Source organism: Hemitrygon akajei, chromosome 10, assembly GCF_048418815.1.
Source record: "Hemitrygon akajei chromosome 10, sHemAka1.3, whole genome shotgun sequence".
In the NCBI taxonomy this organism is placed as follows: Eukaryota; Metazoa; Chordata; class Chondrichthyes; order Myliobatiformes; family Dasyatidae; genus Hemitrygon; species Hemitrygon akajei.
Genome location: NC_133133.1, coordinates 54,285,222 through 54,308,796, shown reverse-complemented (window position 1 = coordinate 54,308,796; position 23,575 = coordinate 54,285,222). Strand labels below are relative to the sequence as shown.

Here is a 23,575-nt window from a genome sequence, read left to right as displayed (position 1 = left end):
GGCAAGGGTTTAACAACAAATAACACGTTTAGTAAACACTGAAACAAACCCCCTCAAAAGTAAACAAACCCAAACGTAATCGGAACTCAGCTGCTGTGCGACACATTCACAGTTCTTAATAGCTTTGCATGTTCAAACAGTTCTTTAAAGCGGTATTGAAAAAAAAGTTCTTTAAAATGGTACGCCGAAAAAAAACAGTTCTTTACAGCGGTATGCCGAAAGTTCAAAAGCTCACAGTCCTTTTAAAAGGAGAGACTTTTTAAAGCGATTTAAATTCTCTTCCACGTCGTTGTCCTTCGATTCCCCGGCGTCGAACTTTCCCACGAAGAATTTTATTAAATATAACGGCTTAAAAGGTACCGACCTTCCTTCCACACTATTCTCAATCTCCCGCTATTTCCAGCGGAGACTAACACGAGAATAGTAAACGAAATCCTTCCGAATGAGGATCAAACAAGGTCGAACTTTTCCACCTTCGAAAATCGATTCTCCTCGATCTTTACCTTCCAAACTTTTGTTCACTCTCCATCAGCAAAGAAACCGTTGGCAGTGACCTTTTAAACTTTAGGCATTATATAAAACTTCATTTTTAACTAAACTGCGTCATCACATTAAATCACGCAGTGACATGAAGTCATCTTAGCAAATTCCGCCACGAACTGCCCCACCTGACAGGGTGGGTCTTCCTTTTATACCCTGTAGAAAAAACCTGTCACATGACCTCTACTGGCGGGAAAATGACATCACTCCACCATCACAAAACCATTACCTCATGTCCAGTATAACTTCAACCCCAGTCACGTGACAAGGGTACCACTGTCACGTGTCACGGGTACGTAACACCTCCCTCCAAAAAAACATTTTTGGTCTGACAAGAACAAAAATTTTAACAATTTCTTACAAAAAAATCAAATGTATAAATTATATAACATACACAATATATAATACAGTAGGAGTGTTACAATAAAAAAAACCACTCCAAAAAAAAATATTACATTGTACATTCAACATCGAGATAGACAATCAGCAACCACATTATCTCTACCTTTAATATGAGTTATCACAATATTGTACTCTTGTAACATCAAACTCCAATTTAACAATCTTCTGTTTTTGTTTTTCATCTTACTCAGAAAAACTAACGGATTATGATCAGTGTAAACAATAAGTGGTTTTTGAGTTGTACCAACATATACCTCAAAATATTCTAAAGCTAAAACAAGAGATAACAATTCTTTCTCTATTGTTGAATAGTTTCTTTGATGCTTATTAAATTTCTTAGAAAAGTAAGCTACTGGATGATCAACCTCATCACCTTCATTCCTTTGCATCAATACTGCTCCCGCAGCTTCATCACTAGCATCTACAGCTAATGAAAAAGGTTTTTCAAAGTCAGGTGCCTTAAGCACAGGTTGTTGACATATCATTGTTTTCAATTTTTCAAATGCTTCCTGACAAGGCACTGTCCACACAAACTTTACATTCTTCTGCAGAAGATTAGTTAATGGAAGGGCAACATTAGCAAAATTCTTACAAAATTTTCTATAATATCCTACCATTCCCAAAAATCTTCTGAGAGTTTTTTTCCCCGTCGGAGTGGGAATCTCTAAAATTGCCTGAACTTTTGCCTGAACAGGAGCTACCTTACCTTGACCTACAACATAACCAAGGTAAGTCACAGTGACATGTCCAAATTCACTCTTGGCTAAATTAATAGTCAAGTTAGCTTTTGAAAGCTTTTCAAACAATTTCTCCACCGCAATTATGTGTGCTTCCCAAGTATCATTTCCTGTCACTAAATCATCAATATAAGCATCAGTATCTTTCAATCCCTGAATCACAGAATTAATCATCCTCTGGAAAGTACCTGGGGCATTCTTCATCCCAAATGGAAGAACATTATACTCATATAACCCAGATGGAGTTACAAATGCAGAAATCTCTCTACCTCTGTCCGTTAATGGAACACACCAATACCCTTTCAATAAATCAATCTTTGTAAGGAACTTTGCTTTCCCAACTTTATCTACACAATCATCTACTCTAGGAATTGGATATGCATCTGTTTCCGTTACAGCATTCAACTTCCTATAGTCCGTACAAAACCTAATACTACCATCAGGTTTTGGCACCATAACACATGGCGAACTCCAATTCGAGTTAGAATGTCTAATAATATCATTCTCTAACATGTATTCAATTTCCTTCTCAGCAAGTTCACATTTTTCCATGTTCATCCTATATGGATGTTGTTTAATAGGTTTGGCATCTCCAACATCTACATCATGTGAAGCTATAGTAGTCCTTCTCGGAACATCTGGAAACAAATCCTTATACTTAAAAATCAATTCCTTCATCTGTTGTTTCTGCTCTAGCTGTAAATGTGCTAATTTCTCATCCATATTTTCCAAAATGATCGAATTAGGTAACCTAACAGAAACAATGTTAGATTTAGAATGAAAGTCAGATGAATCATCTATCATGTTCCCAGTTAAATCAAACTCATTCTCACTAACCACAACAGTCACAGTATCAGATTGTTTCTCAAAATATGGTTTAATCATATTTATGTGGCAAAGTTGTGTTGACCTTCTGCGATCTGGAGTTTTTATTATGTAATCCACATCATTGATTCTAGACACAATTTCATAAGGTCCATGAAATTTAGCTTGTAAAGGATTTGTCTGCACTGGGAAAAGAACCAACACCTTATCTCCAGGCTTAAACATCCTCATCCCAGCTTCCTTATCATACCAAGTTTTCATTTTCTCCCGAGCCAACTTTAAATTTTCCTTGGCTAAACTACAAGCTTTATGTAACCTGTCCTTAAATTTCAAAACATAGTCCAACAAATTAGTATGCACTTCCTTACTAATCCACTTTTCCTTCAATAAAGCTAAAGGTCCTCTAACTCTATGCCCAAACACAAGTTCAAATGGACTAAAACCTAAAGATTCCTGTACCGATTCCCTTACTGCAAACAAAAGTAAGTTTATACTCTCATCCCAGTCACTTTCATTTTCCACACAATATGTCCTAATCATATTCTTGAGAGTAGAATGAAACCTCTCCAAGGCACCTTGCGATTCTGGATGGTATGCAGACGAAGTGATTTGCTTAGCTCCCAATTTATAAACTATCTGTTGAAACAATCCAGACATAAAATTACTACCTTGATCAGTTTGTATTTCCTTAGGCAATCCAAAATAAGTAAAGAATTTTATAAGAGCCTTCGTCACAGTTTTAGCTTTTATATTCCTAAGTGGTACTGCCTCTGGAAACCTAGACGAAGTACACATGATAGTCAACAAATACTGATAACCAGTTTTTGTCTTTGGTAATGGACCAACACAATCTACAATAACTTTAGAAAACGGTTCACCGAATGCTGGAATAGGTTGTAATGGAGCTACTGGTGTAACCTGATTTGGTTTACCCACAATTTGACAAGTATGGCACGTCTTACAAAACATCGCCACATCTTTTCTTAAACCAGGCCAGTAAAAATGTTTTAAAATCTTGTCCACAGTTTTCCTTACCCCTTGATGTCCACCTAAAGGCACACTATGAGCTAAAGTCAAAATCTCATTCCGATAAACTTTAGGAACAACCACCTGATAAACAACATTCCATTCCTCACTTGCAGGAATTGTAGGCGACCTCCACTTCCTCATCAACACTCCTTTTTCCAAATAATATCCTACTGACACCTTCTCAATTTCACTACCTAGTAAAGCTTGTTCCCTTAATTTTACAATCTCAGGATCTCTATTCTGCTCTGCTATCATCTCCTTCCGAGACAGAGATAAACCTTCATAGTCAGACTTACTCCCAGAATCTTGTTCAAACAACGAAGGTAAGAAAGTCTCTGACACATCCTCAAAACTCGAATCCTGAGTCGAACAGTCATGAGTAACAACCTCATTCTGCACATCAATTTTTTTAGCCATAGCTCTAGTCACAACACAGGAAGAATCTGTGTTAGAATTCACCTCTGGTTCCTCTGATTCCATTGTCAAATGCACTTCAGGAAAAACTTGTCCACCTGCCAAGTCATTACCTAACAATAAAGAAATACCCTTCACAGGTAAGCTATGCTGTAGTCCTACTTTAACAAATCCTGTAACTAACCCTGACTTTAAATTTACTTCATGTAAATGTACAGGCATAAAATCACTTCCAACACCTCTTATGTAATTTACCTCACCAGTATCACTCTCTTCATTAAACTTCAACACACTATCTAACATCAGTGATTGAGAAGCTCCAGTATCCCTAAGAATTTTTATTGGCACCAGAGTAGATCCTTCTTTCAAGGATACAAACCCTTCAGTTATAAAATGATCATATCCCTTTCTAACTTTGTCAGACTCTAACAAATCCTCATTTGTGTTTACCAAACCCTGTAACTTTACAGGTGCTTCAGTATGTTGCACACAAGCATCTGGAACTGCTTCCTTCTCTTTCTTTTTCAATTTGAAACAGTTAGCTATTACATGGCCAGGCTTCTTACAATAGTTACAAATAAGACCAAACTGTCTTCTTACAATAGTTACAAATAAGACCAAACTGCCTTTCCTTCACAGGTTTTCCTTCCTCCTTACCTCTCTCATTAACCTCTGATTTAATTTCTAATTTACCTGGAGTCTCCATATTATTTTTCCTCTTAAACATTCTACCCTGAGGAAATTTATTCTTATGGATTAAAACATACTCATCAGCTAATCTAGCACAGTCCTGCAATTTATCAGTATCCCTCTCATTTAAGTAGGTCCTTACTTCAACAGGAATGCTTCTTTTAAATTCCTCCATTAAAATCAGCTCTCTCAATGTCTCATAGTCCTCATTTACATTTTTAGAAGAAACCCATCTCTCAAAACACATAGCTTTATCATAGGCAAATTCCACATAAGTCTTTTCCACAGACTTTTTCAAACTCCTGAATCTTTCCCTATACGCTTCTGGGACCAATTCGTACGCTTTGAGAATATTCGTTTTCACAATATCATAATCTAATGCTTGCGCAGCAGTTAAAGCTGTGTAAACTTGCTGTGCCTTGCCTTTAATCACACTCTGTAACAACACTGACCATTTATCTTTCGGCCACTCTGACATCTGAGCAATAGTTTCAAAATGTTGAAAATATCTTTCCACTTCTGTTTCACTAAATGGAGGGACCAATTTAATTTCTTGACTAGCAACAAACGGTTTTTTAAAATCAGAAGACTGATTCCCAGACCTTAATTTCGCCATTGCATATTCAAAATCTCTCTGCTTTTGTTCAGCTTCCATTTTACACCTCTCTAACATCATTTGTTCGATTTGCAACTGCATCATATTGGAAACGATTCTACAATCGATTCATCAAAATGACCCGAAGCCACAAAATGTGATGCGATCTTTCTCTGTATTACAGCTTTTGATGTAGTCGCCAAAATACCTTTAAGTTGCAATCTCTTAGCAATCACAGATACTTCAGTTTTTTCCGCCGTCGCTAACAAATCCGCGTCTGGCGAATCCAGAAACTCATCAATATTCATCGTTGCCGAATACCACTCACAAGCCAAACAAACAAAAAAAAATCGAGCAATCCCCGTTACCAAAACACCGATTCAAAATTCAAAAAGCATTTTAAACTCAAAACGACCCAATCCCGGACGAGCCCCCATAATTAATGTTACGTATTCAGGCAACAATAAATATAGATGAGATAGGCAAGGGTTTAACAACAAATAACACGTTTATTAAACACTGAAACAAACTCCCTCAAAAGTAAACAAACCCAAACGTAATCGGAACTCAGCTGCTGTGCGACACATTCACAGTTCTTAATAGCTTTGCATGTTCAAACAGTTCTTTAAAGCGGTATTGAAAAAAAAGTTCTTTAAAACGGTACGCCGAAAAAAAACAGTTCTTTACAGCGGTATGCCGAAAGTTCAAAAGCTCACAGTCCTTTTAAAAGGAGAGACTTTTTAAAGCGATTTAAATTCTCTTCCACGTCGTTGTCCTTCGATTCCCCGGCGTCGAACTTTCCCACGAAGAATTTTATTAAATATAATGGCTTAAAAGGTACCGACCTTCCTTCCACACTATTCTCAATCTCCCGCTATTTCCAGCGGAGACTAACACGAGAATAGTAAACGAAATCCTTCCGAATGAGGATCAAACAAGGTCGAACTTTTCCACCTTCGAAAATCGATTCTCCTCGATCTTTACCTTCCAAACTTTTGTTCACTCTCCATCAGCAAAGAAACCGTTGGCAGTGACCTTTTAAACTTTAGGCATTATATAAAACTTCATTTTTAACTAAACTGCGTCATCACATTAAATCACGCAGTGACATGAAGTCATCTTAGCAAATTCCGCCACGAACTGTCCCACCTGACAGGGTGGGTCTTCCTTTTATACCCTGTAGAAAAAACCTGTCACATGACCTCTACTGGCGGGAAAATGACATCACTCCACCATCACAAAACCATTACCTCATGTCCAGTATAACTTCAACCCCAGTCACGTGACAAGGGTACCACTGTCACGTGTCACGGGTACGTAACAGTGAAAACACATCATAATCACTAGCAATATGGTACTTATTAATCCAATGTTATTAAGCACATTTAAACTGATTACCAGTCTATAAAAATCCAGTACTTTAAATCTTGCTTATTTGCACAATTATAGTATAAAGGCTTGTGAATCAAAGTTCAAAGTAAATTTATTATCAAAATACATATACATCACCATATATTGTATATACTTTGAATCACACAAGATAATACTGGGTTACAAATGCTACAGTAATGAACACCACATACATATGTTACGCCTGCGCCCCAACTCCGAGGGGCCGAAGGGTAGAAAGTAGCCCCCTCCTTTTTGAGAATCACAAGATCGCTATTAATTCAGGTCAGGAGACCCAGGAAATGAGAGAGAGATGCAGAATCCACAGGGGGTTTGGAATGTCCTGGCCCTCAGCGATTTCAAAGCCACGGGAACCGGCCATTGTCTCTTGGAGACGGAACTGTGTATTGAGCGCTGTGCTATTCATCGATGCCCTAAAGGAATGACCAAAAGGGGGCTGGTTGAGGGGTGGCATCCTTCCAACCTGATTGACATCTGTGAGTCAGGATAAAAGAGGGTCTGGGGAACAGCCCCTTTAGATGCACCAGAAGAAACGCTAGAAATCCTGTAACAGCATAATAGCGAAAGCCGGTGGAAAGCCCACATGCGTCCTTTTCCATTTGCCTCAGAATTGGTGGGCCTTACCACGGAAGAATGGCTTTAGCTAAAACAAAGGAGAAATCAGCCCCAATGACTCTCGAAGGATTGACATCATAAAAGGAATGGGCAAGTTTTAAATTCTCTCTCTTGACTCCAACCAAAGGCTGCAGCCTGCAGCTTGAATGAACTTGAGTGACTTTTATATTTCCATCGGACAATACATTATCCCCTAGACAATGATAGAGTTATTTCATTGATTATTATTATACCTGCGCTTTTAGATTTAGTATTGACGACATATATTATCTGTATGGTTGCACTGATATTATTTTTGTGTATTTTTGTCAATAAATACTGTTAAAAATAGTACCATCAGACTTCAACGGACCTCTCTATCTTTGCTGGTAAGTGATCGAGTTATGGGGTACGTAACACATACAAGTGGGCATCTGGGAGATTGGTGGGATGGATTTGTTAGCTGATCTGGGGCTTCAGGCATCATCTGCTGGGTATGAATGGGATATTTCCGCAAGCTTTCTCTCCACTCTATTCTCCTTATCCCTCCCCATCAGTCCTCTCCCCCCACATTGATTTTGCTCATTTCTGACTTTCGAACAGTTCAGATTATGAACACTCTTATAATTGGAACACTGTTGTAACCTGGGGAATGCTTGCAAACCATTTTTGTCAGCAAATGCTTCCTTTGTTGGCTCTGCTTGAGTTTTTACACAATTTTTAATTCTCAAAATATGGCTATTAGTAGTAAGGGCAACAAGTAATTCCCACCTCTGCTCATAATTGAAGAGCATTAGGATGGATCTCCTCAACGTGCTGTGGTCCATGGTGGGTAAAGTGTTCCAGGATTTTAAACCATTAATACTGACGTCTAATTCAGGATTACTTACTGTATATACAAACATTCAAATAGGAGTTGGTCGCTCAGCCCTTCCAAACTTCTATGCCACTTAATGAGATCTCAAATGATTTTACTGTAATCACAATCACACACTTTCAACTACCTGTGGAATTTCTCACTTTTGCTTATCAAGAGTCTATGTCTCTAACTTAAAAACATTCAAATATTCTGCTTCCATCAACCTTTGAGGAAGAGATTTCTAAAGACTTAACACACTACAGTTCCACCTTCAATACTATAATTCCAAGCAAACACATCACCAAACTCCTAGACCTTCCTGATCAAATGAATCTTTGACCTCCTGACCAACAGACTGCAATCAGTAAGGGTAGGCAGCAAAATTCTGCCATCATTATTCTCAACAGTTGCGCCCCATAAGTCTGTGTCCTCAGCTCCGATACATTCAGTGTATGGCTAGATTATGCTTTAACAAGTTTGCAGTAGTGGGCTGAATCTTAAACAATGTTGAGTTGGAGTGTAGTAGTAAGATAAAGAGCCTAGCGATATGATAACAAGTTCTCCCTCAATGTCAGCAAATCAAGAGTTTGTAACTGACTTCAAAAAGAGGGTCAGTACACATGATCCTGCTTGTGTCCAACATTTCTGAGGTCAGGAAGTGGAGAGCTTCAAGTTCCTAGGAGTGAAGATCACAATAACCTGTCATGGTTCTACATTTGTATGCTACGGCCAAGAAAGCTCACAAGCACTACTTTCCTAGGAGACGACAGAAATTTGGCATTTCCTCTTCGACCCTCAACAATTTTTATCCATGTACTGTAGAAAGCATACTATCCGAATGCCTCATGGGTTGGCATGGCAACTGTTCTGCCTGTGACAAGAAAGTGGCTAGTGTTGTGGACACAGTTCAGCCCATCATGGAAACCACCCTCTCCTTCACGGACTCTATCTACACTTCTTGCTGCCTCAGTAAAGCAGCTAACATAATGAAAGACCCTACCCAACCAGAACATTCTTTATTCTACTCCTTTCCATCACGCAGAAGATACAATAAGCCCTAAAACATGCATCACCAGGGTCAAAGACAGCTTCTATTCATGATTAGATGGCCTCTTGACCTCACAATCTAATGAAGTATGGCTTTACACTTTATCAGCCTACACTGCACTTACTCTGTAACTCCACACTGCAACAATTTATTCTGCAGTCTGTTATTGTTTTCCCTTATACTACTTATAACCATATATAACCATATAACAATCACAGCACGGAAACAGGCCATTCCGGCCCTCCTAGTCCGTGCCGAACTCTTAATCTCACCTAGTCCCACCTACCCGCACTCAGCCCATAACCCTCCACTCCTTTCCTGTCCATATACCTATCCAATTTTACCTTAAATGACACAACTGAACTGGCCTCTACTACTTCTACAGGAAGCTCATTCCACACAGCTATCACTCTCTGAGTAAAGAAATACCCCCTCGTGTTTCCCTTAAACTTTTGCCCCCTAACTTTCAAATCATGTCCTCTCGTTTGAATCTCCCCTACTCTCAATGGAAACAGCCTATTCACGTCAACTCTATCTATCCCTCTCAACATTTTAAATACCTCGATCAAATCCCCCCTTAACCTTCTACGCTCCAATGAATAGAGACCTAACTTGTTCAACCTTTCTCTGTAACTTAAGTGCTGAAACCCAGGTAACATCCTAGTAAATCGTCTCTGCACTCTCTCTAATTTATTGATATCTTTCCTATAATTTGGTGACCAGAACTGTACACAATATTCCAAATTTGGCCTTACCAATGCCTTGTACAATTTTAACATTACATCCCAACTTCTGTACTCAATGCTCTGATTTATAAAGGCCAGCGTTCCAAAAGCCTTCTTCACCACCCTATCTACATGAGACTCCACCTTCAGGGAACTATGCACTGTTATTCCTAGATCTCTCTGTTCCACTGCATTCCTCAATGCCCTACCATTTACACTGTATGTTCTATTTGGATTATTCCTGCCAAAATGTAGAACCTCACACTTCTCAGCATTAAACTCCATCTGCCAACGTTCAGCCCATTCTTCTAACCGGCATAAATCTCCCTGCAAGCTTTGAAAACCCACCTCATTATCCACAACACCTCCTACCTTAGTATCATCAGCATACTTACTAATCCAATTTACCACCCCATCATCCAGATCATTTATGTATATTACAAACAACATTGGGCCCAAAACAGATCCCTGAGGCACCCCGCTAGTCACCGGCCTCCATCCCGATAAACAATTATCCACCACTACTCTCTGGCATCTCCCATCTAGCCACTGTTGAATCCATTTTATTACTCCAGCATTAATACCTAACGACTGAACCTTCTTAACTAACCTTCCATGTGGAACTTTGTCAAAGGCCTTGCTGAAGTCCATATAGACTACATCCACTGCCTTACCCTCGTCAACATTCCTCGTAACTACTTCAAAAAATTCAATAAGGTTTGTCAAACATGACCTTCCACGCACAAATCCATGCTGGCTACTCCTAATCAGATCCTGTCTATCCAGATAATTATAAATACTATCTCTAAGAATACTTTCCATTAATTTACCCACCACTGATGTCAAACTGACAGGTCTATAATTGCCAGGCTTACTTCTAGAACCCTTTTTAAACAATGGAACCACATGAGCAATACGCCAATCCTCCGGCACAATCCCCATCTCTAATGACATCTGAAAGATCTCCGTCAGAGCTCCTGCTATCTCTACACAAACTTCCCTCAAGGTCCTGGGGAATATCCGGTCAGGACCCGGAGATTTATCCACTTTTAAATTTCTTAAAAGCGCCAGTACTTCCACCTCTTTAATTGTCATAGGTTCCATAACTTCCTTACTTGTTTCCCACACCTTACACCATTCAATATCCTTCTCCTTAGTGAATACCGAAGAGAAGAAATCGTTCAAAATCTCTCCCATCTCCCTCGGCTCCACACATAGCTGACCACCCTGATTCTCTAAGGGACCAATTTTATCCCTCACTATCCTCTTGCTTTTAATATAACTGTAGAAGCCTTTCGGATTTACTTCCACCTTATTGCCAAACCAAACTCGTAACTTCTTTTAGCTTTTCTAATCTCTTTCTTAAATTTCCTTTTACATTCTTTATATTCCTTGAGCAATTCCTTTACTCCATGCTGCCTATATCTATTGTAGACATCCCTCTTTTTTCGAACCAAGTTTCTAATATCCCTTGAAAACCATGGCGCTTTCAAACCTTTAACCTTTCCTTTCAACCGAACAGGAACATAAAGATTCTGTACCCTCATAATTTCACCCTTAAATGACCTCCATTTCTCTATTACATCCTTCCCATAAAACAACTTGACCCAATCCACTCTCTCTAAATCCCTACGCATCTCCTCAAAGTTAGCCTTTCTCCAATCAAAAATCTCAACTCTAGGTCCAGTCCTGTCCTTCTTCATAATTATATTGAAGCTAATGCTATTGTGATCACTGGACCCGAAGTGCTCCCCAACACATACATCTGTCAGCTGACCTATCGCATTCCCTAACAGGAGATCCAACACTGCCCCATCTCTAGTCGGTACTTCTATGTATTGTTGCAAAAAACTATCCTGCACACATTTCACAAATTCTAAACCATCCAGCCCTTTTACAGAATGAGCTTCCCAATCTATGTGTGGAAAATTAAAATCTCCCACAATCACCACCTTGTGTTTACTACAAATATCTGCTATCTCCTTACACATTTGCTCTTCCAACTCATGCTCCCCATTAGGTGGCCTATAATACACTCCTATCAGTGTTACTACACCTTTCCCATTCCTCAATTCCACCCAAATAGCCTCCCTAGAGGAGCTCTGTAATCTATCCTTCCAAAGCACCGCCATAAGATTTTCTCGGACAAGCAATGCAACACCTCCTCCTCTGGCCCCTCCTACTCTATCACACCTGAAGCAACTAAATCCAGGAATATTTAGTTGCCAATCACACCCTTCCTGCAACCATGTTTCACTAATAGCTACAACATCATAATTCCAGGTATCAATCCACACTTTAAGCTCATCCACCTTTCTTACAATGCTCCTAGCATTAAAATAGATACATTTAAGATACTCTCCACCTCCTCCTCTCTTTTCATCCCTAGCAATGCATTCAAATTTATTATCCTTTTCTTTCTTCTCCCCTACAACTTCGGGCTGAGCGCATCCCTTCTCCATCACCTGCCTTTCCTCCCTCACACACTGTCTACTTACTTGCTCTACTGGTGAACTAACCTCCTCTCTCATAGTTTCCTCAAATTGATTTCCGCCCCCCCATCTTACTAGTTTAAAGTCTGCCCTGTAGCCCTAGCAAACCTCCCCGCTAGGATATTGGTCCCCCCAGGATTCAAGTGTAACCCGTCCTTCTTGAACAGGTCACGCCTGCCCCAGAAGAGGTCCCAATGATCCAGAAACTTGAATCCCTGCCCCCTGCTCCAATCCCTCAACCATGCATTCATCCTCCACCTAATTCCATTCCTACTCTCACTGTCGCGTGGCACAGGCAGTAATCCCGAGATTACTTAAATGCACTGTTGTGAGAAATGATCTGTATGGACTGAACATAGTACATCGAATGAGTAATGAGGTATAAGATCCAAGGAGCCCTTGCTTTGTGGATCTAGAACTGGCTTGACCAGAAAAGGCAAAGGATTCTGGTGGGTGGTTCGTAATCTGCTTGGATGGTGACCAGTGGTGTTCCACAGGGATCTGTTCTGGGACCTCCTCCTCTTTGTAATTTTTATAAGTGACCTGGATAAGGAAGTAGAAGAGTGGGTTAGTAAGTTAGCTGATGATATAAAAGTTGGGGGTGTTGTGGATAGTCTGGAGGGTTGTCAAAGGTTACAGTGGGACATCAATAGGATGCAAAACTGGGCTGAGAAGTGGCAGATAGAGTTCAACCCAGATCAGTGGTTCATTTTGATAGGTCAAATTTGAAGACAGAATATTAATGGTAAGACTCTTGGCAATGTGGGGGATCACTGAGATCTTAGGGTCCATGTCCATAGGACACTCAAAGCTGCTGAGCAGGTTGACTGTATTGTTAAGAAGGTGTGTTGGCCTTCAGCAACCATGGAATTAAGTTCAAGAGCCGTGAGGTAAGTTACAGCTATATAAGACTTTAGCTAGAGCCTACTTGGAGGACTGTGTTCTGTTCTGGTCACCTCATTACAGGAAGGATGTGGATGCTATAGAGAGAGTGCAGAGATTTACAAGGATGTTGCCTGGATTGAAGGGTGTACCTTATGAGAATAGGTTGAGTAAACTTGGCCTTTTCTTGCTGCAGCGACAGAAGATGAGAGGTGACCTGATAGAGGTGTATAAGATGATGAGAGGCATTGATCGTGCGGATAACCAGAGACTTTTTCCCAGGGCTGAAAAGGCTGACTCGAGGGGGCATAGTTTTAAGGTACTTGGAAGTAGGTACAAGGGGGATGTCAGTGGTGAGGTTTTCATATAGAGAGTGGTGGGTGTGTGAAATGCACTGCCAGTGAAGGCGGTAGAGGCGGATACTATAGGGTCTTTTAAGAGAATCTTAGATAGGTACATGAAGCTTAGAAAAATGGAGGGCTATAAGGTAGGGAAATTCTAGGCAACCTCTAGGATAGGTTACATGGTCAACATAACATTGTGGGCCAAAGGGCCTGTAATGTGCTGTAGATTTTGGTACAAGGAGCTTAGAAAAACAGAAGGCTGTGGTTAACCTGAGGTAATTTCTAAAGTAAGTACATGTTCGACACAGCATTGTGTAGTTTTCTATATTTTTTATGTTCTATGTTCTAATACAGGCTCTTCGGCCCAAGATGTTATGACAACGTTTTAACTTATTCGAAAATCAGTTTAATTCTTCCTTCCTAAACAGCCCTCCAATTTATTTTCATCCACATGCCCATCTAAGGTTATCTTAAATCTTGCTAAAGCATCTGCCTCTACTATCATGACAAATAACAATGGACACAGCACTGATCCCTGTGGCACACCACTAGTCACAGGCCTCCACTCAGAGAAGCAATCCTCTCTTTCCCTTTTAAACTTTAGTAGACAACAAGCTCTGCCCTTTTCTCCTCAGACATCTTGCAATTCTTGCAATACTAGGTATTGTTTCATAAACCCTCACTGAACTGCTTCCAATGCATTTAGAACATGTCTTCAATATATCAGGCTATTTTCAGAAAATGCTACGAATGACAATAACACCCATTGCTCACTGTTTGAAAAATACTTTGTTTTTCCAGTTTTTTTGTACCAAGGTGGCACCAAATATACTAAAAAGTTTTACACTTTTCCCAGTATATTTTATCTAGTCACTTATTATACTTGTCCACCATCCCCTAAAACCTCTGTACTCTTCATACTCACAAACACACACGTAGGGCTTTAATGTATAGAGCTTGAGAAATGCTTCCACAATCATCTTGTGAACAGCAATAGTCCAGATGTTTCTACTAGTGAGAATCAGAATCAGGTTTAATATCACTGGAGTATGCCGTGAAATAAGCTGTTTTGTGGCAGCAGTACACTACAATACGTAATCTTTAAAAACTATAAATTACAGTAAGAAATACAGTGGATTTTGGTTAATTGAGGCAACCACTTAGAAACATAGAAAACCTACAGCACAATACTGCCCCTTCGGCCCAAAAAACTTGTGCCGAACACGTCCGTACCTTAGAAATTACTAGGCTTATCTACAGCCCTCTATTTTACTAAGCTCCAATGTACCTATCCAAAAGCCTCTTAAAAGACCCTATCATATCCGCCTCCACCACCATTGCTGGCAGCCCACTCCACGCACTCACCACTCTCTGAGTAAAAAACTTACCCCTGACATCTCCTCTGTACCTACTCCCCAGCACCTTAAACCTGTGTCCTTTTGTGACAACCATTTCGGCCCTGGGAAAAAGCCTCTGACTATCCACATGATCAATGCCTCTCAACATCTTGTATACCTCTATCAGGTCACCTCTCATCCTCTGTTGCTCCAAGGAGAAAAGGCCAAGTTCACTCAACCTATTCTCGTAAGGCATGCTCCCCAATCCAGGCAACATCCTTGTAAATCTCCTCTGCAGCCTTTCTATGGTTTCCACATCCTTCCTGTGGTGAGGCAACCAGAACTGAGCACAATACTCTAAGTGGGGTCTAACCAGGGTCCTATATAGCTGCAACATTACCTCTCGGCTCCTAAATTCAATTCCACAATTGATGAAGGCCAATACACCATAGGCCTTCTTAACCACAGAGTCAACCTGCGCAGCTGCTTTGAGTGTCCTATGGACTCAGACTCCAAGATCCCTCCGATCCTCCACACTGCCAATAGTCTTACCATTAATACTATGTTCTACCATCCTATTTGGCCTACCAAAATGAACCACTTCACACTTATCTGGGTTGAGCTCCATCTGCCACTTCTCCACCCAGTTTTACATCCTATCAATGCCCCGCTGTAACCTCTGACAGCCCTCCACACTATCCACAACAACTCCAACCTTTGTGTCATCAGCAAACTTACTAACCTCTCCCTCCACTTTCTCATCCAGATCATTTATCAAAATCACGAAGAGTAAGGGTCCCAGAACAGATCCCAGAGGCACACCACTGGTAACCGACCTCCATGCAGAATATGACCCACTTGCAACCACTCTTTGCCTCCCGTGGGCAAGCCAGTTCTGGATCCGCAAAGCAATGTCCCCTTGGATCCCATGCCTCCTTACTTTCTCAATAAGCCTTGCATGGGGTACCTTATCAAATGCCTTGCTGAAATCCATTTACACTACATCTACTGCTCTTCCTTCATCATTGTGTTTAGACACATCCTCAAAAATTTCAATCAGGCTCGTAAGGCACAACCTGCCCTTTACAAGGCCATACTGACTAATCATATTATACCTCTCCAAATGTTCATAAATCCTGCTTCTCAGGATCTTCTCCATCAACTTATCAACCACGGAGGTAAGACTCACTGATCTATAATTTCCTAGTCTATCTCTGCTCATTGTCTTGAATAAAGGAACAACATCTGCAATCATCCAATTGTCTGGAACCTCTCCCGTCCCCATTGATGATGCAAAGATCATCGCCAGAGGCTCAGCAATCTCCTCCCTTGCCTCCCACAGTAGTCTGGGGTACATTTCGACCAGTCATGGCGATTTATCCAACTTGATGCTTTCCAAAAACTCCAGCACATCCTCTTTCTTAATATCTACATGCTCAAGCTTTTCAGTTTGCTGCAAGTCATCACTACAAACACCAAGATCCTTTTCCATAGTGAATACTGAAGTAAAGTATTCATTAAGTATCTCTGCTATTTCCTCTGGTTCCATACACATTTTCCCACTGTCACATTTGATAGGTCCTATTCTTTCATGTCTTATTCTCCTGCTCTTCACGTACTTGTAGAATGCCTTGGGGTTTTCCTTAATTCTGCCCACCAAGGCCTTCTCATGGCCCCTTCTGGCTCTCCTAACTTCCTTCTTAAGCTCCTTCCTAGTAGCCTTATAATCTTCTAGATCTCTAACATTATCCAGCTCTCTGAACCTTTTGTAAGTTTTTCTTTTCTTCTTGACTAGATTCATTACAGCCTTAGTACACCACGGTTTCTGTACCCTATCATAACTTCCCTGTGTCATTGGTACGTACCTATACAGAACTCTACACAAATATCCCCTGAATATTTGAACGTTTCTTCCGTACCTTTCCCTGAGAACATCTGTTTCCAATTTAAGCCTCCAATTTCCTGCCTGATAGGCTCATAATTCCCCTTACTTCCAATTAAATGCTTTTCTAACTTGTCTGTTCCTATCTCCCTCCAATGCTATTGTAAAGGAGATAGAATTATGATCACTATCTCCAAAATGCTCTCCCACTGAAAGATCTGACACCTGACCAGGTTTGTTTCCCAATACCAAATGAAGTACAGCTTCTCCTCTTGTAGGCTTATCTACATACTGTGTCAAGAAACCTTCCTGAACACACCTAACAAATTCCACACCACCTAAACCCCTCGCTCTAGGGAGATGCTAATCGATATTTTGGGAAATTAAAACTTCCCATCATGACAACTCTATTATTATTACACCTTTCCACTTATTTGGGACAACTCTTAAAGAACAAAAGTCAATAGAGAAAATAGCCGGGATTTCCTTTGTTTAATTGGGACACTATGCCGCTTAATTGGGACAGGAGACTGCAGCCGAACAGGTTCTAACTAGCGTCAGTTGCATGAACTTGTGTGGCCTTCGGACACTACAACCATGGTTCGAGCAAATTGTTTTTTATTAGTGTCATTTGCGTATTCAAAGTTTTTTAAAAAAGCAGTGATTTTAGTTACTCATAATTGGTGAGAAATAAGCATAAGACCCTTTAGAATTGTTTTGCCCACTGTGGTTTCAAGCATTCAAGCTCAGAGATGCCAGAAACAGCCAGGGCTGAAAATGAAGTGATTTCACAACTTCAACAAGTTAGAAACTACAAAGAATGTGGAAGTATTAATAAACATCTTAAATGTTACAATGAAGACTTAAAGGATGCAATCATCGAAAGCTTTGTGTGAAGACAGTCCATTATCTGTGCTAGGTGTCTGTACTAATTTTGCTCATTTACAATCAAAAGAACACGGCAGTGTGTCGGCTGACCATCATATCAGAAGATACAAGTGAAACCTGTGTGGGAGAGTTTTTAATTGTGAAAAATCTGATGCACTTGGACACTTTCACTCTCTCAACCTTTGAATTTCAGATCCAGCGGTACAAGTAGTCATCACAAACTGGAGTCCTCCTTAGTTACAATAGCTAACCATAACTTCAGTGTCTAATCATGCCCTCTTTTTCCTCAAAGTGTTGCAGAACTGCCTTCTTGGCCGGTGGATCTCTCTGTTGATCTCATCCATCCAGTTTGCCAGAGCTGACTTCACATGCTAGGACAGGGATGTCCCTATTTCACCGGGGTATGACATCGCTGGCTACCCTCACCTGATTTAGCCCTCCTGTTGAAGCAGTGTACCAGGATGTGGCCGATGTCACATGCAAACAGCTACTTGGAGCCACAAGTGAGAGCTGAGTGTCTGGTGGGGACCAAAGGTGAGTAAGTTGCCCAAAAATTAACACAACAAGTCCCTTCAGCAGAGGTGCTAGCTCTCCCTGGCCACCTCATGCATAGCAATGCACACTGGATGAATTCCTCCATTGATAACTATTGGGAACTAGTACACAGTTTTATAGTACTGTAGTAGCATTGGTTGTGCTCTAATTTGTTCTGTATTTAATTTAAATACATAAGTTGTTACTTAGTTAAACAGCAATTTGTCTTTTTTTTAATACCTTTAACTATTTCCATGAAACTTCGGCTAACTGGGCCAGCAGTTTAATTGGGCCTGGATTTATTTATTTAGCGAGACAGTGAAGAGTAGGCCCTTCCGGCCCTGCAAGCCAGGCCACCCAGCGACAAACCTAGTTAACCCTAATCTAATCACGGGGCAAATTCTAATGAAAAATTAACCTACCTGGTAGGTCTTTGGATTGTGGGAGGAAACCCGAGCACCCAGGGAAAAGCCATGCATTCCATGGGGAGGGCATACAGGCAATTCTTACAGATGGCCCTGTAATTAAACTCTGAACTCCAATTCCCCTAGCTGTGATAGACATTAGCATGATGTTACACTACCATGCACCCACAAGCCCAATTAACTAGAATCCACTGCATATTAAAAAACATTTAAATTAAAGAGAGCAAGAAAAAGAAAAAAAAACCTGAGGAATTGTACATGGGTTCACTGTTCATTCAGAAATCTGATGGCGGAGGGGAAGAAGCTGTTCGTGAAATGTTGAGTGTGTGCCTCCTTTCTGATGTAGCAATGAGAAGAGGGTGATAGGTTGGGGGGGCCGAGGGTCTTTGATGACGGATGCCGCCTGTTTTTGGGACATCATCTTTTGAAGGTGTCCTGGATGCTGGGGGAGGTTATTTGCTCACAATGGAGCTGGCTGAGGTTGCAACTTTCTGCAGCTTTTCCTGATCCTGTGCACTGGTCCTTCCACACCCAAGGGTGATGCAACCACTTAGAACGCTCTCCACAGTACATCTGTAAAAATTTGAAAATGTCTTTGGTGACATCCAAAGTCTCCTCAAACTCCTGAAATATCGCCACTGACATGCTTTCTTTGTAACTGCATCAGTATATTGGGCTCAGATAGATCTTCAGAGATGTTGACACAGAGGAACTTCAAACTCCTCACCTTCAAGTCAAGGAGCAGGATGAATAAACCTTCCCAAAAGTGAACAAAGTTTCCTGACCAAATGAACAAGTTCACTACTGAAAAAAGGGCTGAGGTTTCTATTTACCCAAATCTTTCTCATACACCCATCTATAGTAAAAGATCTTAAGCCACATTTGCCCACTCCTTGGAATTTCAAACCAACCTTGAATTAAACATAATTTCCAACATATTGAAAATAGATCCATATTTATACGAAATAATGGAGAAAGTCCTTAATAGTCATTAAAAATTACTTAAATTTATTAACAGAAAATTTTGAATCTCACCATGCAACCTCTGAACAAGTTTAGCATAGGCAATTATTTATAACATTTTAGAGTATAAATATCTTGAAAATGGACAATGTTTTTGAATGTTAGCTATAAAAATTATCAACATGAATATAATTAGTAAAGATATTAGGAGAGCACTGTGAATTAACAGAATTAATAAAAGTAAAGTGCTTTTGTCCTGATCAAGAATATTTCCAACATTTTCTGTTTTTATCATACAAAAAGCATACCTGACATAAGTGGCTGTCCAGTCATTCCCATTGGTCCCATTCCCAAGTTGTTCATGGCCGTTGCCCAAGCTGTAGGGTTTGATAATGACATCCTTTGAGGGCTGGAGTCTAAGGCTAGGTTTTTGTAACACTCTGCTTAAAATGAAGAACAAAAAAAAAATGCTGCAAGTTCTGAGTATGATTACAAGTTAATGTAGATCTTGATATTTAGTTTTGACCAATAAATACTTACTCCTTCTTTACTTAAGTACAAATTCTTTGAATTAAGTTTCAAAAATAACATTGACGACATTAGGAATATTGGACGACCAGAGGAGCATTAAACACAAAATATCGTTAATTATATAAATGAGATTAAATAAAGACACATTCAATGATTAATACGTGTTAATATTTATATTTCAGGAAGAAAATAGTATCCAGGGAAATATTATTGTATCTACTCAAAAATTATTGGAAAGAATAAGGAAGTAATTAAACTAATGAAGCTTGTTTCTGGGATGAGAGGGTTGACTTAATTCAAAGGGCTAAAGAAAATAAATCTATTTTCTCTAGGTGTTAAAAGATCTCATTAAAACATACAAGATCCTGTGAGGGCATGATAAGGTACTGAAGATGCTGAGATGCTTCTGCTAGTGATAGGTTCTTAATCAAAATGATAAATTACACAATTAGGATATGATTATTTAAAACTGGAGTGCACAGGATTTAATCCATGCACGTTGCAAATCTCCAGATTTCCCTTTCCATGAGGGTTGTGGAGGTTAGAATTTTGTGGGTATTTAGAAAAGAAGTTTATAAATTTTTCAAGAACAAAGAGAGATAAGGCCTGGGTAGGCTGGCCATGATCATTTTGAACAATGGGGCAGGCCCAAAGTAGCCAAGTAGCACAATCTGGTTTCTACTGACTGGTCCCTTAGAATGATAAGATCAATTCTTGACCTCACAATCTATCTTGTTATGGCCTTGCACCTTTTCATCTGTCTATGCTGCACATGCTCTGAAACTATAGCATTTTATTCTGGATTCAGTTATTATCTTCCCTTGTAATAGCACAATGCATTGTTGCAATAAAATGATCGGTATGGATGGCATGCAAAACAAAGATTTTCACTGTACCTTGGCACATACAAAAGTAATAAACTAATTTACCAATAAACTCATTTATTTACTGATGTTATTATATTCTAAATTGTGTGAAATCCTCAAGATTACGAAAGTAATAAAGGAATTTGGTGAAAACATCACAAATGCTCTCATTTCAATCTTTTTAAAAATTCTCTCAATTTATAACAGTTCTTGAGTATTATCCTGTGAAAGTCTCACTGCTATTTACAGTTTGAAGGGAAACCAAGATAAATTAGTCCATAGTTTGAGGCCAGGAAAATACTCAAGTTCAGCATTAAGGTCAGGGAAGAGAAATCTTGAAAACATTTAATTATTATAGATAGCTAGCAAAATGTGATTGGATTTTGAAAACCAAAATAATTGGAAAAAGTCTGCAGAGAATGTCTGTGGATGGTATTTACAGACATCCAGGTAGTTCTTAAGATCGACAGGGTTCGTTCGATGAAGTGGTAGACCACAGAATTAAAAACAATTTAATCATCTCACTAGGAAATTGGCTGTTTAGGAGGAGGCAATAAGTACTTATATTCCCAGCATATGCTAAGGGCTGTCCTGCAAAGATCTATGCACAGATATAGCTTTTTGCCATATTCATAATCTACTTTGACAGTGAAGGTGAATGCTATTTATCTAGGGTTGATAACTAAGCACATGGACACATTAAATTACAAAGAGATATTAAAAATTTAAGTGCCCTGGAAAGTTTGTGGTAAACAGAGTTCAAGGTGGACAAAGAATAAAACTGCAGGGAAAACTCAGTGGGTTAAGCAGCATTTGATATAAAGACACGGTCATGTTCATGTGAAGATCCTGTATCAGGAGAGAGGAGTGGGAAGATAGCCAGTATAAAATAGTAAGAGGGACGGGGTAAGACAGAGACTGGTAGGTGATTAAGTGGAACTTGCTTAGCTGAAGAGGATGGGACTGACAGAGCAAGGTGTGGTGGTGGGGGGGAGTGAGAGTGCTGAAACAAGAGGCTGCTTGGTTATCAGTAGAAACGGATACGTAGGGATTGGAGTGAAAATTAGGCAAGTTGAACTAGGAAGGGGGAAGAGATAGCAAATGTGAACTAAGAGATGAGAAAACTAGGCACTGGATGAATAGGTATGTGGGTAATGGGCAGATGGAAGTATCTAGGCAAATGGGGTGGGGAGTGAAGTGGGTGATGGTAGAGCTGAACAAAAGTGTTGAACAGGAACGTGGCGAATGCGGGTTACATTAAATTGGAAAATGTAACATTCATACCTTTGGGTTCTAGGCTACCAAGGCAGAACATAAGGAATTATCCCTCTAGTTTGAGCATGGCCTCACTGAGAAGGCCAAGTACATTTAGGTAGACAAGTCTGAGGTTAGTACAGAGTATGAAATGGTGTAATACTGGAAACTGAAGATGTTCATTGCCACAAGAAAGCAGCATCCATCATCAAGGACTATCCAGGCCACACTCTCTTCTAGTTGCTACCATCAAGGAGGTACAAGAGCTTTAGCTCCCATACCATCAGATTCAGGGACACCTATTATGCTTCACCTATCAGGCTCCTGAACCAATGCGGACATTTTCACTCACTATAACACTGAATTGTTTACAGAACACAACCTATGGACTCACTTTCAAGGGTTCTCAAACTCATGTTCTCAGTATTATTTATTTATTATTATTTGTTTATTTTTGCATTTATAGTTTGTCTTCTTTTGCACATTGGTTGCTTGACAGTCTTTGTTTGGATGTAGGTTTTCATTGATTCTATTGTATTTCTTTGTTACACTGTAAATGCCTGCAAGAAAATAAATCTCAGGGTATTATTTGGATACTTTGATAACAAACTTCCTTTGAACTTTCAAATTGACTTGAATTCCACATACATATATGGATTAAAATGTCAAATTCAGGCTCAGAAAACAAAGACAATTGCTTTTATACCAAATGATTTGGGAATCAAGGAAATAGATGTTTTATCCAGTTCGACAAAGCCTTAGTTAGACATCTCCCAGACAACATTTCTAACGAAGAGTATATTGGTTTTGGAGGAAGCACATATACTAAAATGATATATGATGTCCAAGGAGGAGAGAATAGACAAATTAGGGTTGTACTCCCAAACTTTAGATGAAGGGATTAATTCAAATTACAATAGGATGAAGTAGAGAGCAAGAAACAATTCCCATTGTTGGCAAGTTTACAACAAAGAGACATGGTTTTCTTTAAAGTGACCATAAAATCTAAGTGACAGCAAATATTATGTCACTGATCTTAATTCTTAGCCATATCATGCCCAATTAAATGCAAGAAGAAAGGAATAAGACTAGCAAAAAAAGAATCAAAATATCTGTTCAGTAATGGTCCTTTGCCAGGTCATTACTATATTATCATAGCAAACAGAAATTTTAGTCAGTTGCCATTCTTTTAAAAACTAGGTTCATATTAATATAAATATCCAATAGACTTTCTAGAAAATATATCAAATCTATTGCAACCTATTTTGATAGGAATATCCATAACTGAACCACCACATTGTAATATTCT

General features: G+C 39.6%; 1 protein-coding gene across 5 annotated transcripts in view; it reads right to left on the bottom strand.

The window, feature by feature from the left end:
• LOC140734403 (ecto-NOX disulfide-thiol exchanger 2-like) overlaps positions 1–23,575 on the bottom strand; it is a 285,185-nt gene that overhangs the window by 89,448 nt on the left and 172,162 nt on the right. For 4 of the 5 annotated variants that reach the window (XM_073058298.1, XM_073058301.1, XM_073058299.1 and 1 more), the window contains one exon: positions 19,924–20,058. In XM_073058298.1, coding sequence (XP_072914399.1) covers positions 19,924–20,058 — 135 coding nt within the window. The remainder of the gene's footprint in view (positions 1–19,923; positions 20,059–23,575) is intronic. The other variant, XM_073058300.1, reaches the window with a different exon arrangement.